Source organism: Talpa europaea (assembly GCF_964194135.1).
Source record: "Talpa europaea genome assembly, chromosome: 6".
NCBI classification, from domain to species: Eukaryota; Metazoa; Chordata; class Mammalia; order Eulipotyphla; family Talpidae; genus Talpa; species Talpa europaea.
The window spans coordinates 39,388,631-39,404,952 of record NC_140072.1 but is presented as its reverse complement, the minus strand read 5'-3'; the positions used below and the strand labels follow the sequence as shown (position 1 = coordinate 39,404,952).

The 16,322-nt window shown below is 41.5% G+C and overlaps 1 protein-coding gene across 1 annotated transcript in view; it reads right to left on the bottom strand.

Moving 5' to 3' along the window:
* The window catches only part of CRACDL (CRACD like), a gene marked incomplete at its 3' end in the record, with an annotated part of 39,904 nt that extends 24,704 nt beyond the window's left edge, over positions 1-15,200 (bottom strand). Inside the window, exons 1-5 of the mRNA XM_084235043.1 lie at positions 15,121-15,200; positions 12,269-12,437; positions 6,633-6,768; positions 6,135-6,299; positions 1,617-1,844 (exon numbers count right to left, since the gene is read on the bottom strand). Of these exons, the coding sequence (XP_084091169.1) occupies positions 1,617-1,844; positions 6,135-6,299; positions 6,633-6,768; positions 12,269-12,437; positions 15,121-15,190 (768 nt within the window). The 5' untranslated portion in view covers positions 15,191-15,200. The remainder of the gene's footprint in view (positions 1-1,616; positions 1,845-6,134; positions 6,300-6,632; positions 6,769-12,268; positions 12,438-15,120) is intronic.
* Positions 15,201-16,322: the final 1,122 nt, after the last annotated feature.

The following is a 16,322-nucleotide window of genomic DNA, read 5'->3' as shown; positions in this document are numbered from 1 at the left end:
GTGAAGAGAGGCTCATTTCCACCTGGAAGATGAGCCATGCAGTCCCCAAGTCTTGGTCAGGCTGTAGTTGGTCACACATATCCCTGCCAGGGCAAAAGCCATCCCTGTGGGAATAAAACTCAAGCTGGGGAGCCAGAGGGAGACAACGTGGCCCTGCCTCGTAGCTCAGCATGAGGAAAGGAAGATCCGGAATTAATGGACCATGTCAAATCCCAGAAGTACTGAATCTTGAACATTAAATGTGCTGGAGGCAGGTGCATTTGCACTAGTCCCCGCCTTGCAGAGGGGCACATCAGAACGAAAGTAATCACAGCTCACTTCTTTCTCCAGTGTTAGTCCCCTCCAAAGTCCCCTCCAAAGTCAACCTTTCTGGCTTGAATTTAAAAAGCATCTTCTATGTTCCACAGAAAACCCACCCTCCCCTCCAGGGAATCCCTGACAGCTTGAAAGACTCTAGCCCACTGTCTCCAGCTGAAGCACCTAGTTATCCCGAGTATTTCATCCAACGTCATAATCCTATCTTGAGGGAAAGAGGGAAAGAACTTTGGTGTGTGAACATCTCATTCCTAGCACTGCCATTCTCTCTGACCAGGCTAGCCCCATACCCTGCATCTCAGCGCTTTTGGGGGTCAGCATCATAGACACCATCAGGTAGGGAAGAAGGGAACAACCCTATGTGGACCTCTAACCCACTGATGCCAAGAAGCAGGAGTACTCCATGAGTGAGTTAGGCTCCCACAACTAAAGGTCACGACTGCTCCCAGCTGCATGCCTTTGCCTTCTACCAGGGGCGTGATCCTGTACTAGGCAGATTCTTGTCCAAGGCAGATGTCCACTCCAGTGCTCAGCTTCTTCTCCTGCCATTCACTCATTCACTAGTCCATGAGTTTGTGTATTCATTTATCCACTCAAAAAACATTTACTGAATGCCAGTTCTGTAACTAGAACTGTTTTGGATCTGGAATGGGGCCTTACAGAAGACTATTACTAAACAAGTAAGTATATACATTTACAGAGGTCACCTCTGTGTGTGGCCAGTGCTATGAGGGAAGTGTACATGGTGATAGGAAAGTGGGACTGCTTTCCACAGGATGTCAGGTAAGTCTTTCTAGGAGAGGACCTCTGAGCCGAGAGCCCAGGGCCTGAGATGGAGTCAGCCAGGAGAAGATCACCTGTAGCAGGGGACACAACAGGAACCAAGGCCTGAGGGGGGAAAGGCCTGGAGGGCTCAAGAAGCCAAACTGTGTTGAGTGAGAAAGAACAAGAGGAAGTTTGAGAGGGGGGCCTGGTCTTGCCAGGTGTGGCCTTTATCCTTTACACTGAGGGCAATGGGAAGGCAACAGACTCACAGCACGTGGCAGGTTCTTGGTAAGTACTGTAGAATGAACAAATGAATGACTGGATACATGAATGAATGGAGTGTTCATGCAGGAGAGAGACATAATCTGATTTGTTTGGAAAAACACTAGCGGCTCCAGCTCCCACAGTGTGGTCCTGCTGATGGGGATTCTTATAGAGAGAACATGATCCTGAGGGAAGCCAGGTGAAGATGGATAGGGGAGGGGGCCGCCAAGCCTGCCTGCCCTTCCTCTGAGTGTAGGAAGGAGCCCAATTACCGAAGACAGTCGCCTCATTTTACTTGACCGCTGGTTGCGGGGTTTAACCAGGAGCTTGTGCTTAGCAGCAGAGTTGTCCAGGCAGGAAGAGAATTCCGGGGGGTAATCAAAATCAGCCAGGGGTGCCATGCTGCTGTCCAAGGTCCTTAGGGAGACGGCGGCTTCACTCAGCTGCCTGGAGAACTGTGGGTTTGGAGACAGCGACCGGGATGAGGAAACAAGAGAGACCTTCACATGGAACAAGAAACAAGCACATCAAACATTAACTTCTTGATATGAAATGGATACAGCCAACACCTTAACCCCTCTCTCCCTTCTGATGCTGTCTCTAGGTTTTACATGAAGAACATATTTCAAATTGGACTCTCAACAAAGAGGGTTCATGATACTCCTATAGAAAGGTAAAGGGCTGGGATTTTAACTGTTGGGCCAATCCCTGGAAACCTAGCACTCATTTCCAAGGTCACTCAGAGAACCTGTGGGTAGGCACCCTTAATGTAGTAACATTGCCTCACCCTCCCACAGCAGACAATACAGGTGCTTCAGGCAAGATCTACTTTCTCCTTTGAAGCAGATCAACCTTATTTCTCCAAGGGCAGAGGTTCAGGTTTAGTCCTATCTCTGGAAGCCAAGAGGGTACCCAGATGTGTGATTTCACAGACCAGAGCACACAGCATGTGCTGAGTCCACCACCAAGAATTCCATCACTGGAGCTTTGCGTGTTCATTCTAGGGTTATGTATCTTCCTGCATTCTCCTGGAGAAATCTGTGTCTAAGTTACCATCATTAACTCTCAAGTATTTATTCTCTAGCTTATTTCACTTAGAACAGTATCTCCAAGGTTAATTTATGTTGTAGCATGAGTCAGATTTTAGGATGAATAATATTACACTGTGTTTGAGAGTGTGTGTTTGTGTGTGTTTGTGTGTGTGTGTAATACACATCACATTTTGTTATTCATTCATCTGTTGGACACTTGGGTTGCTTTCACATTTTAGCGATTGTGTAAAGTGCTATTATGAACACATGTGTACAAACTGTTCTCAATTCTGGGTACATACCCAGAAGTAGAATTTCTAGATCACATGGTCGTTCTAGCCTTGATTTTCTGAGGAACTGCAAAACTGTTTTCCACAGCAACCATACCATTTTACATCCCCATCAACAGGCCACAAGGGTTCCAATTTCTGTTTTTTTTTCCCAAAGGAACCATCCTAATGGGTATGAGGTGGTGTCCAGTTTGTATTTTAACTTAAGGCCGTAATTTTATGCACCTCACCATGATTTCCTGTCATTGAAAAAAGTCTCCTCAGGAGGAGGCAGTGAGGAATATGCAGACAGCAAGCAGGCTCCTAGGGCATCAACATACCTCTGGTGCCCTACACAGATCACATGGCCCCCTGACCTCCCCTAAACTAGAAGGTGAGCCAGAAAGATGACACTGATGGAGAGCCAGTTCTGACACAGGGACTATGTAAGCGAACTACTTCAGAGAAGAACTTATTTTTCCTGTTAACACAAAGGTGCCTTATGTTTTCTGATGGAAGCATAAAATTAACTCCTGTTAACCAGGAGAGGACTATTACTAAAACAAGGGGTAAAGGGCTATAGCATAATCTATTGTAACTATCTTATTTTACCTGCTGGAGGTTTTATGGGAATAAAATATTTTTAAAATATGAAAAAAAAATAAGGGTGCCTGGCCAGAACTTTCTCAGTGCTGTGGTTTTGGCTTCCACTACTGTGGCTCATGACTCAGGAAGTCACCTTCCAAAGGGACAGTCAACACCGTCCCCAAGCACCCTCCTTAAAGATCACAAGCAGCATAGGCACATTTCAAAATCACACAGAATCCTTCATTTCCACTCTTGTCTAGAGAAACAGTGTATATAACACTTGGTAAATTTCTTTTTTTTTCTTCTTTATTATTGTCTGGGACTCAAGAAAACGACAAGATGAGCTGCTTTGTAAATGCAGGGGCTCCACGAACTAGAATGATTACTTTGTCATGACAACACAGGCCTTTGATTATCACCATCACAGTCCAAAGCCCAAAAGACAAACGCTTTTGTATTTGTCTGCCTCTTTCCCATTTGGGTTGCCCTATGTCTTTCCTTGTGAGAGAAGGGGAGGTGTGTCCCACCGTGTCTCACTTAATCTTCTCCAAAACCTTCTGAGAACACAGATTTCTAGAGATGATGGAACCTGTCCCCACCTTGGCCCACCTTTGCCAGTTTGCTATCCTCTGTTCGGTGTTTCCTACTGAATGGTGGGAAACCTAGAATATGACCAGTCAATGCAATTTTACCTTAAAAGTCATCAAGTGGAGTTTCATAAGTTGTTCCCTCACATGGTAATGAAATTAAAAAATAAATTCCATATAGTTCCTGAAAAATTTATTCTATCAGGAAATATCACCTAGGTGATATTCATCAAATACTTACATCTGAAGACCTTTTTGTCCACTAACCTTCATTAAGTTTCTGTCAGGCATGTGAGACCAAACAAGGTCTCCCAATAGGAAAAAGGTTAAATATCTCATAATCACAGCCCTTAAGGTATTTAAGGCACCATTATATCAAATGCCCTACGTTATATAAACACAATTTCAAGAGAGCCTTTTCTCCCTTTCAATCGGTTGACTGTGCCAAAAAAAACATTCAAGGCACAAACATGAGCACTGTGATTTCCAAGCCACAAGACAGAGGTTATATGTTCTTTCTTTAAGTCTTAAAGGCTCAATTTTGGCTTCGTATGAAGCTAGTGTATTGTTCACATTGGTCAGAGCCTAGAATATTTTTTAAACAATGGAACAACCACAGGGGTGACATTGAGAAGGATGAAGATAGCCCTGCCCTGTGTGAGTGTGAGCAGTTCACTGAGTATGGAATTTGTACATCATGGTGTTCTGTGGGTTTGGGGGTGGTCTCCCTACTTAATGAATGGGGTTCGAAACTACTGTCTTCTGTACTGCCTACCCCAGCTAAAAATGATGCCACAGGCATCAAAGAAACAGAGGATGGAATGAGGAACTCGGCTGACCCTGGCTCATGGCAGCCATCTCCCTACCACAGGGCCGAGGCAGGGGACACTGACACTATTTATATAAGGACCCAAAGATGTGTCTGTTACATGATAATTACACCTCGCAGGGAGCTGCGAGTCTGAAAACTGTCCCCTTCAGTATTTTAAGGTGTTAATGGGTGCAGGATTAGCACCGAGTCCAGGATTTAGGTCAAACCTTCCTCTCTGGGCTTTTTTCTTTGCCCTCAAGGTAGAAAAGCAGGTGTGGATAGTCCACACTCCTCAGACCCTGCTTGTAGAGTACACAGGGCTCAGCCTTAAGCCATCTCTGTGTAAACCTCCAAACCTATGGCTTTCTGACACTCAGGCTCATGACAGAAATCCTCTGTCTTGCACTAGTGAACCTCTGGGTAGCCACAGCTGCACAGATGAGATAATACTAGGCAGATATCCTTCCTCTGTCTTTGTAGGTTGTTTCTGGATGTCCAGGTTAAAGTGACTATCGCATATACTCAGAGCCACACAGAATCTGCAAGACAGTGATTCACACTGCAACCCCTAAGACTTAACTGTAAATGCCCTCTAGCAGGGCAGAAGTAACTGCTCCAAGGACACATAGGCAGGTTTGTGGCTATACAAAATGAACTCTAAATTTTGTTAGGTTTTTTGTTATCTTGTTGGTTTTCTAAAACCAACCTAGAAACACAAAGGTGTTTCCCTCTTTTAAGACTGCATGCCTGGTCTGGTCATCTGCTAGGACAGGAAAAACCAGTTACAGGGTTGATTGCATCAGAACATGGAAAACTCCAACTCCATCCACACCATAGTAAGGTTTGTCTACAAGGAGGAATGATCACTTATGTCCAAGGAATTTGAATGGGCTTAATATGGCAACTCCTTGAGCCATGCTGTTTATACATGAGAGAGCATTCAGTTGCCCCTGTGAATTCTCATTGGGAAGTCGGGGGAGCATTCTGGGCCCACTTCCCAGGCCCTGCTGAGGTCATAAACACCTCTCCTACTTGTCAAACTTTCCTTGCTGCCCTGTTTACCAGCACCATGCCCTAATCAACAAGTTCTCATAATCCTAGAGTCAAATATAGGAGCAAAATATGTTTGCCATTCCCTGCTCCCTCCAGTCAAATGTTATGACAACAGAAAAGAGAAACAAAGGTGTTTCTCTCTTTTAAAGCTGGATGCCTAGTCTGGTCATCTACTCGGACAGGAAAAACCAGATACAGGATTGATTGTATCAGACCTAGAACTACATGAAAAATGTTACCCAAAACCCTAGCTCCTAAAAGAATTCTCTGAAAATGAAAACACCCCAAGGACTGATGGTGGCCCCACTCACCTGGTCTGGAACACCTGGCTACATGGAGCAGTCCATGTCCACCCACAGAAATCTCAGGGGAAGGCACAGGGCCCCCAAGACCCCCAGCTGCCCTCTGGTGAGCATGGATGGATCCATGGGGTGGCACAGGACACACTTGCCTTTATGGTGGTGCCAGCACCCACGTCATGCAGCAAAGACATCTCAGGGGGGCTCCTGGGCAGCCCGTCGTCCTCAGAGCTCATGCCGGCATCATCTCCCCGCTTGGCAGGAAGGCTCCCGGGAGGAGGTGGTGGCCCCATTTTCACATTACACTGTATTTTTAACTAGAATGGAATCAAGAACATTTGCTGTTTTCATTGGCGACTTTCACCAACAAATATTACTGCTTTAATTCATTCATTCCAGAGATATTTTCAACATTCTTCTCTGGCGCAGAGGACTGAAGAGCCTCCAGCCTTCTTGCTGTCATATTGAAAATGAGTGGTTATAACTAAGAACGAGTCAAGATCCAGTTGTAAACTAACTTGAGTGGTGATGTAGGTGTAATTATAATTTAAAATAGCAAATATATAAAATAAAGCAAGCAGAAATTATTTTAAAGCCTCCAGATTTATATTTGACTACATACCAAGTGATGCTGCCAAAGAAAAGCTTACCTGCAGAGCTTTAATGCGGTCACACACATTTTCTTGGGAAAACACCCGCACAGGTCGAGGAGGGTCCTGTCCAGACTCGGGGATGAAAATGCTATCATGTGAAAGGGCCCGGCTACCCAGTGCACCCCTGGATTCCCTAGGACAAAAGAGGCACTGTGAAACTCGGCTCACCTCCATCTCTTACGGGGGCGGGGGGTACTCAGGGGAACAAAGAAAGGGGGGGTGCCTTAATGATATACCCGACAATAAGCCCTTATTTTTAATTACTCCTAACTTCACCATATCCCCACCCAGTCAAGTACCATAGTCAACTCTTAGAAATATTGCAGAGATAGGAATTTTCTGATCATATAGGAAGGTTGTGTCAATTCTATTTATTAATGGAAAAACCAAGGTTTGATGAGGTATGAGATCCAAGAAAACAGCCTACAGAAAGGAAGGGTGGGCCTAGTCTTGATCAGCTACCGGGAACTTGGCTGGCTGGCTGGCAGGGCTATTGCCTGGGGAGATCAAAATCATTCCTTTTGCACAGGCATGCAGTCCTTCAGAGCACCAGAGGCCATGTTTTTGTTTTTGAGTTTTTTTTTTTTTAAAGATTTATTTATTTATGTACACAAGAACTGGAGTACAGGCCAGAGGTGTGGGGGGTGAGAGGATTCACCAGAGATAGAGAGGGAAACAGAACAGGCAGATTGACTGAAGTACACTACTGAGGGGAGCAGCGAATGAGTCAGGAGAGGTCTGCTGCACCATGTGGGTTTCCTCCCTGGCAGGGGATCGAATTTGTGCTTCAGTGGTTGCGGATAGCTTCATAGGCTGCGTCTTAACCCCTTGCGCCACCGGGGAGGCCCAATGGAGGCCATGTTTGCACAGCAGGCTTGGGGCCTGCCTGCCTGCCAGAGGCTTCCTCACAAGGCAGTCCAAAACATACATCTAAGGCTGGATTTGAAATGTGAATTACAAATCTTCAAAGCCACACCCTCTTCATTACCTCATATGATCTGGGCAATCTATCTTGTATTATGCTTAGGGCCTACCTACAGTGTCCATGGAAGCTCCTATCATCATTATCCCAACACCCACCCCAGCTCCAAGCTCAAGTCTCTCATGTGCAACTGAACCTACAGGACTATCACAGAGTACAAAGAGGATGTTAAAGTTAGTAGCCAGATTTTCCTAACAGTGGTGGCTGCCAGAACAATAGGTGGAAGGAGACTCGATGATAAAGGAAGGAAAGCCTGCCCCCACAGACACTGAACATCTTGGTTACTACAACCCCCATACCCACCCTGCCCAGGCATCCGGTCCATTGAGGGGCATTTTGGGACACTTAGGTGTGGCCCTGCTCCACTGCACATCAAATTGTGTTGGCTAGTGATGCTTTTTTTAAGTTAAACTTCTTCCCAGGGCTGGGAGGGTTTGTCCTCACATTCCTGGGAGGGAGTCAAGCCAAGTGAAAGAACTGGGCAGGCCTCCCTGCCCATCGCAGTTATTGTCACTATGATCACATGCACACCTCCCACAGCAGGCAGCCCATGGCCACACCCTCTGAAAGCCATAACCACTGCCTCAACACCCCCACTCCAGTTGAGAGAGCATGAAAAGGCCGCTGCAAAGACATACAATGCCATATGGCATATGGAGCTATTCACTCTGCATCATAGAAACAAAAGAATGGAAACAATCCAAACGCCCCTCGGTAGGTTTCATCATATGATAGAGACTGTGCAGCTGACAACAAGGGTAAGAAGGATCTCTTAAAACTGTATGCAGGCAGCACCAGGATAAGTAAAAATTAAGAAACAGAAAGCAGAATAATGCTTATGGTGTGGTCAGTTCTGTGCAGGAAAGTGAGGCATAAATTCATCTGAACATATGTGAACAGATGTGGGCATTCGCTTTTATTTTTAACAAATGAAAACAGAAGGATAAGCAGCAAATGAATAAAAAACGGTTTCCCTTCAGAAGAAGGACAGAATAAGATGGGGAGATGGAATCAAGTTATTACATTTACAATGTTGTCTTTAAGGCCATGTAAATGCTTTACGTAAAGACAAAATCAAAGAAAAAGAGAAATAAAACAAGCTCTAAAACTAGAAAGCAGAAACAAACTTGCCTAAATTTCTATCAGATTGTTGCCATAACCACATAGAAGTATACTTTCAATTGATTTTTTTCACTCGATATCTTAGTGACTTTTGACTCTATTTCCATAATAGGACAAATCCTAAGAACAAAAAAGATATATCTTATTAGTAGTAACCTGAAAAATGACAAAAATATTAAATTACACTTGTTAATTTTATTAGTAGAAACGTTAATTTACTAAATAGTGCAGACAACTTTTATAATATGTAATCTCTGTGTAAGAAGTTATTGTATGTATATTACATGATGAAGAAAATAAGTAATTTTGTTAATATCTTTAGGAACCAAAATTTCCAGTATAAGAGAAAAATGAATTCAAGCAAAGAATCACAGAAGTAAAACTGCTGTCTTATTGAACATAAAACGGAAATGTCAGTAAATTAATTATTTGTTTTTCCCTTTAAAAATAAAACATATTTACTAGCTGTATCTATAGTAAAGGCCTAGGAGCCGTAACAGCCAACAAGTAATCATCACCCCTGGCAGACACACTGTGGTCTGTAAAAACCATTTCAAATTAAAAGGAACCAGGATCCTAGGAAGAAATGGCTGGTTACTGGCCTGGGGCAGGGAATGTAGAAATTAGAGGAGGGTTTCTCATTCTGCAAAAAATCAAGGAAGCTTTCAAAGACAAATGCGGGCCCAGTCAAGAGAACCCAGAAGCTATTTTGAAGTCACTTCCAATAGCATAAAATGGGACAACATGAGCATAAAAATAAGTGGGTTAAAGCAAACCAGAATCCACACATTCACAATTATATTCAAGGAAAAAGAAAAGAAAAAACAAAACTCATTGGTCAGTGTTGGAAATTGCTAGGGTACCCGATCGTTACTTCGAAGGAGGATCAATAAAAGGAGACTCAAGTATGATCCTGGCTTTCCCATACAAACTAATTTCAGAGCAACCAAAATATTGATGAAGGGAAGTTCTTCATAGAAGAATCCCAGCTAACACATGCAAAATGAATGGTAGAATTAGAAAAACCACCATTTTCCAATGAAATAATGAATCTAGACAATAATAATTTGTGGGTATAAATGCCCTTAAACCCACTGCTTAGTCTTAGTGTTACTAGAAATGAGACAACCAGAAAGTCTGTGCATTATGATATGATGTGACTGTAAGTATCCAACACCATCCTAAAATGAAATTTAATTAAATTTCTAGATTCATCCAATAATTTACAAGAAATTCAGAACATAAAGGAATGGGTTCAAGCATATAAAGGGAAAGCAAGTCCAAAATGTGGGATATTCTGCAGAAGAAATAACCTTGTTCCTCCATCAGATCAACCACAGGAAACGAGAAGAGGGAGAGGGCAAATTGTCACAGATAAGAAACTTAAGCATAGCCACACACACCTAGTAAGTGGGTATCAATTTTTTAAACCCACAAGTGCCCATGACAAGGAGAACTCTTTTTATTCATGGTGCCTTTACCAAGGCACAGAACTCATTTTATTCATGGTAATGCCTGAAAAACTGTAAATACCCTGGAAGATGCAGAAACTCTGGAAGACTGTTTTCAAGATCTTGTCTCTTATACGGTCAATTAATTTATGATAAAGGAGCCAAGACTCTACAATGGGAAAAGGACAGTCTCTTCAATAAACAGTGATGGGAAAACTGGACAGTCCCATGTGAAAGAATGATACTGGACAATGGTTATCATACACAAACATCAAAATGGATTAAAGATTTGAATATAAGAAACTCCTAGAAGAATACCTTACCCCTTGTCCAATAAGTTCCTGGACATGAATCTTAGCAATGAGTTTTTGAAATCATTAGTACAAAAATAAACAAACAGTACTGGTTGCAGTGAACCATTCTCTGTGCTGTTCTCTAAAAAAGCTACTTGGACTTCCCCGCCTTCACCATACCTCACCCCAGCTTCCCCCAGCAAATTTTACCAGTAATTGAGGATCAGACCGCTGCCAGGTGCTGGGAATATAAAGATGAAAAGGATACTGTCCCCGTTTTCATGGGCTTTGTTGAAAGAGAAGATGGACAAGTAGAGAGGCCATTCACCCCACTTCCCCTCCTGCTGTTCTCCTATTCTGGCCATTGTCAGTGGGGCCACTGTGTGTTCTGATCAAGAGATAGTAGGTGGGGCAGGAGCATTATAATTTCCCCCAGGAAAGACATCTAATAATAAGGAATAAAACACGTAATGTTTTGCTCCCCGAGTTTGCCTTTAAAATGTGTGTAGTCTGTCCCCTCTGTATTTACAAGAGGCAATGTGTTTCCTGTTAGCACAAAATAAAATAAAATAAATAAAATAAAATAAAAACCCAAAAATAAATAAATAAAACCCTGAAAGGAAAACCTCAGTTCCTTCTTCTTCAGTCGTTTGGTGCCACCAAGTGTTCAGTGTAATTTCTACTCCTTTAAAAACAGGCAATGTGCTGATGAGGAGAGGTGGACTGGTCACATCACTGGCACGTTGCAGCCCATGACCCTACTTCCACATGGTCTGTTTCCCTCTCCCGAGGGTCATTATGCCTTCTGAAGAGTTTTATCCTCAAATTAAGGGGCTACTGTTGTTAAATATAAAAGGTGGCATGGCGATAAATCCCCTTTATTCACAGAAGTAACTGTTGGAATAACAGGCAAATTACAAAAATAAGAATTTCTCCATTAAACTTCCCCAAATTTTCACACCTATTGTGTCTGTTCTTTACAATAATATTTTTGGATGATTTTTTTCTAAGACCAATCAGCAATATGTCTTCTCCCATAACCACTCCAGGTCTCTAATGGAAAATTTTTTCATTAGATTACTCAAAGTTCAAGCTAAGAGAGATTTTTCTTTTTTGGTATAGTACCAAGGTCCTTATTTTATTTTTTTTAAGATTTATTTATTTATGCATACAAGAGCTGGGGTACAGGCCAGAGATGCGGCAGGTGAGAGGATCCACCAGAGACAGAGCGGGGAACAGAACAGGCAGACTAACCAAAATACACTGCTGAGGGGAACAGCAGGAGAGACAGGAGAGGTCTGCCTCGCCATGTGGGTTTCTCCTTGGCCAGCCAGGGATCACACTCGTGCTGCAGAGGCTGTGGATTGCTTCATAGTGTGGTGCTTAACCCCTTGCGCCACCAGGGAGGCCCCTCAAAGAATTTTAAGTCAAATTAAATCAGGGTTAATATCCTAATCTTGCCACTTTCAGCTGTGGGGCACTGGACAAGTTCTCTGAAATTTCTCTAAAACTTGGTTTGCTCATCTACAAAAGTATACCTCCTCTTTCACAGTTTTTACAGACTTTTAATATAAATAGCACCTAGCCTACAGCAATTACCTCATAGTGTTTTTGTTCCAAATCTCTCCATCTCTATGTATGAAAAGAAACAACTTCTATGGAAGAACCTCCAGTGGGGTTACTGGAGGAAAGCAGGCTCAGAAAGTGACCAAGACAAAAGTCATGGGTCTCCTGTGCCCCCCTGCTCACAGGCACATGGCCCTCAGGAGGTGAAAGGTCACTTACTCCAGCTCATCCTCTGAGTCGTAGCCCACTGGCCCGGCCTCAATGGGAATGACCTCACTCTTCGCCTGGCTTTGTTTCCAGGTGCTACTTCCTGTGGAAGAGGGTGACTCCTTTCTCTTCTTCTTCCCGAAGAACTTCTTAAATGTTTTGAACTTGGATTTTTTCTTCCCTATGCAGAAAGAATGCATGAGAGCCTTTACCAAGCAAGTATGAGATGTACATGTGAAGGAGGGACAGCTAGATTTCTGTCCACACACCAATTATTCTCTCCAGAAAAGCTCTACTACACAGAAATACACAAGTAATATGGCAAGGCATTTTTGCCCACCTGAAAAAAATCTTGACTTGTTTATTTTGAGTATCTAATAAACGGGCCAAGAAATCTTTGAAGCATGACTACAGGATCAAGGCACAAGCAAATTTCCCTTCACCTGAATCAAATTTCAATTTCTAAAATATTGACAGTCAAAGCAAAAAGTCATGATAAGACAAAGGCCATGTGATAACTCAAAATTATTATTCACAATAATTCTTAAATACTTCATTTAGCATGGATGGGAACACCAAGGGTAATCAGAGAGGTCTGGCTTCATCTGCAAAAGGTGCTCCCTGAGGCGTCAAAAGCTATCATGAGCAGTTTCAGGGAGAAATAACAGTGGTGAGGCTGACTCTGCCATGCTTCTGGGATTGTTAGATTTTACACTTTTAAACCTTTTTTGACCTCTTCTCTGGTGTCTTCTTCATTCTCACTCACAAATTCTGTAATACCAAGAATCCTGTGATTTCACTTCAGCAGCTCAGCTAAGTTCATTCCTTTCCTCTGAATATTTATGAGAACTAAAAATAGGATGCAACATCATAGTTACATGATGCTCATACAGCCAGAGACTTAGCTTAATTAATTTATTTGTTTTATAAGTAAATAATTTGGTTAAGATGAATTTCAAAAAACCCAAATAGAGTATTTATATTTTGCTTAGATTAATATCCCCTGAAGGAGTTTTCACGATCTTATCTCAATGTGGAGAATTACTGACACTTAGTATTACTCCAGTAGGAATTTATATATTACTTAAGTGGAATAAATCCCTGCCCAAAGAGAAATCAGTTCCACTGCAACATTTTCTTAACTTCTAGTAGATGTTGCCTTACCTTTATAGTCACAAAATGATTACTTTGTTAGTTGATGGGTCTCAAAGAGAGTTCATTATTTAGAAAGACTCTTGAGTGCTGTCTGCATTTGCCAGGTCACTATTTGCCTCTGCCTAGTTGGTTATATGAGAAGACCCTGTATTTTGATACAGGCCCTATATTTTGATATTTGATCCTCTCCTGTACCACCCACCCCGTGAAGATATAAAAAGCAAATTCAAAGTTTTCAAGACTGATAAATGATCTGAGGGCAAAAGTGAATTCTTTGCTCACTGATCCCTCCAGGTTTTATCATTTTTCTTTCAATTCTGGCCTCATTATTTCTTATCTTTAAAAAAAATCTTAATGTTCTTATCTAGAATTTAAAATTTTAAATGAAAAGTGGTTAGTCTGAATAACTTAACTCACTACCATTTGTGGAGGGGTAAGCATATTTAAAGTTCCTGTCTTATACTGCAGGGGAGGAGGAGGGAGAAGGATCAGAAGGAGGGAGGGAGGAGCACAGGGGACTGTGGTGATGGTGGACGGGTGCCCTGGGGAAGGAAATTCTATGTGGACTCAATCTGAGGGGGTGAGGGGGAAGCAAATATTGTTTTAAAATAAAAAAAAAAATTTAAAAGGTAATCAATAAATAAAGTTCCTGTCTTTTTTAAAAAATTGATTTTTCATGTTATCCCAAAGTAGTATCTACTGAGGTTTCAGGTTAATGAAATACATCTTCAAAAACTATATTCTTCTTTAAAATCAGTAATATTTCAGTGTTCCATAATATGAGAAATATCGAAACTCAGGGTCAATTAAAAAGCCCCACCTCAAATTGTGTTTATTTGGTATCTATTGACATGTGACAGAGAAAAAGTAATTCTATTATGTAATAATAAGGAAGTCTACCTATAATATATGCAATCTATTGAAATGTGACAGAAGAAAAGTAATTCTAATATGGACTAGTAAGAAAAATCTGTAATATATGAAATGAGTCTTTAAAGAAGTTAGTATCTAAAGCAAATGACTGGCAGCTAGGATTTAATATAACTGGAAGCAATTCCTCCTGAACTACAGCAAAGAAAATCACTATTAGCATTTTGACCTTAAACAAGAAAGAAACAGAGACCTTTGTTATATTCCTTGATGGCTGCAATCTAGGGAAAGGGAGGTCAAGATTTTTCAATGTCAATTTTATGACTCGATTAAGAGATAAACAGCAATAAATGAATAACAGTGGACCAATCACATAATTGGGTAAATCTTGGAATGTGTTATGAGATGATGATTCATCGGTCTAAAGAAGAATAAAAGTCATAAAAAAGATGGCTCAAAGGTTCTCTCAGTATTATTTCTTCTGGATAACCAGCCTCCTACTGATACCTCTGGATGTTCTTGGGAGATAAATGATTCTACTGAATCCCTCTTCCTTTGTTTTCAAGTCAGCCAAGCAAGGGACATATTTACCTCCAGGAATGAGCTAAATGACTTGAACTCCTACCCTCACCCCCTATTTTGTTAGAGAAGCAAAGGAGCACTGTCCTGTCAATAGGCGGTCTTAACTAATCTGGATGTGGCCTCCACATTGTGAGAGTCTGGGGATTTCTAAGCATGCTGTGCACTCTCAGTCTCCATACAGAGAGCCCCAAAGGGCTAGCTCCTGGGCCCCAAGCCCAGTGAGGGTTTGTCCTGAGCAAGGAAAGTGAGGGTGTTACCTGTGCTGTCTTCTCCAAGTCCTTCTGCAGCCTCCCGAAGCTTAATGTCCATCACTCTTGTGGAAATCATGGCCAAATCACTAAAATCAGATGGAAGTTCATATTTTAAAAAATGATGTCTACACTTGATCTTAGCCAAAACACTAATTATAATAAAGTAAAAATCAAAATCAACAAGCAACTATAAACCAGAAACACACTATAAGAGGGGAGAAGGGAATAGGATCAAAACAAGGGTGGTGAGAATTTTATGGGGACTATAACCAAGATAAAAATGCATACATTGTACAAAAATGAAAAATTATGTAAAAAATATATAAAATAAAAACAAAAAAACAAAAAAATTATGTCTAGCAGTAGCTGATAGAGAATGAAATGATGGTGAATGCTTTTTGCCTATGAACTCACCTGCACACACCCAGCAAAGACACATTCCAGGGCAGAGTACAGGCCAGTATAAGGCAAAAATATATCTACTGCTTAAGATTAGTAACTACATAGGCCTTTATCTAGTTGCTGACAGAACAACTGAATGGGAAACAGATACCAACAGCAAGTACTTCACCAAATTACACAATGCATAATTTTTTTAAAACAACATTTTTCATAAATTAGGGGGGTTTTTTGGTTCACTGTAGAAGACCTGGAAAATACAGAAAATGAAAAGCATCCATAATCCCTCCAAAGACAACCACAGTTGATACTTTAATGTATTTCCTTCCAGTGTTTCTATCCTATGTTTTGTGTGTACACACACACGCAAACACACACACACCCTATTAGGAAGACTGACTTTCTGATGGTCCTACTTATACCACACCATGAAAGTCCTTTATGAGTGTTTACTCAATAGATATGTAGTATTTTGAAATAAAGTTATACCATCATTCATTTACATTGAGTTTCTTTACTGTACTTTTGATTATGAAAAATTTGAAGCAAAGGAAAACAGAGGACATTTTTTGCTTTGACTCCTCCAAAGCAAATCAATCCAGATATTATCATTTCACCCATTTGCACTTGGCTCCTTCCTAAATTAGAAATCTTTGACTCTTCTTGGAAATGAAAAAATAATTACTGATAAATAACCTTGTTACAAAACACTGAGCTAATGTGTGTGTAATGTGTGTGTGTGCCCAGCCTTCCAAACTGATTTTTAGTTTGTGTGTGTGTGTGTAGCAACATACATATATTATAAAACT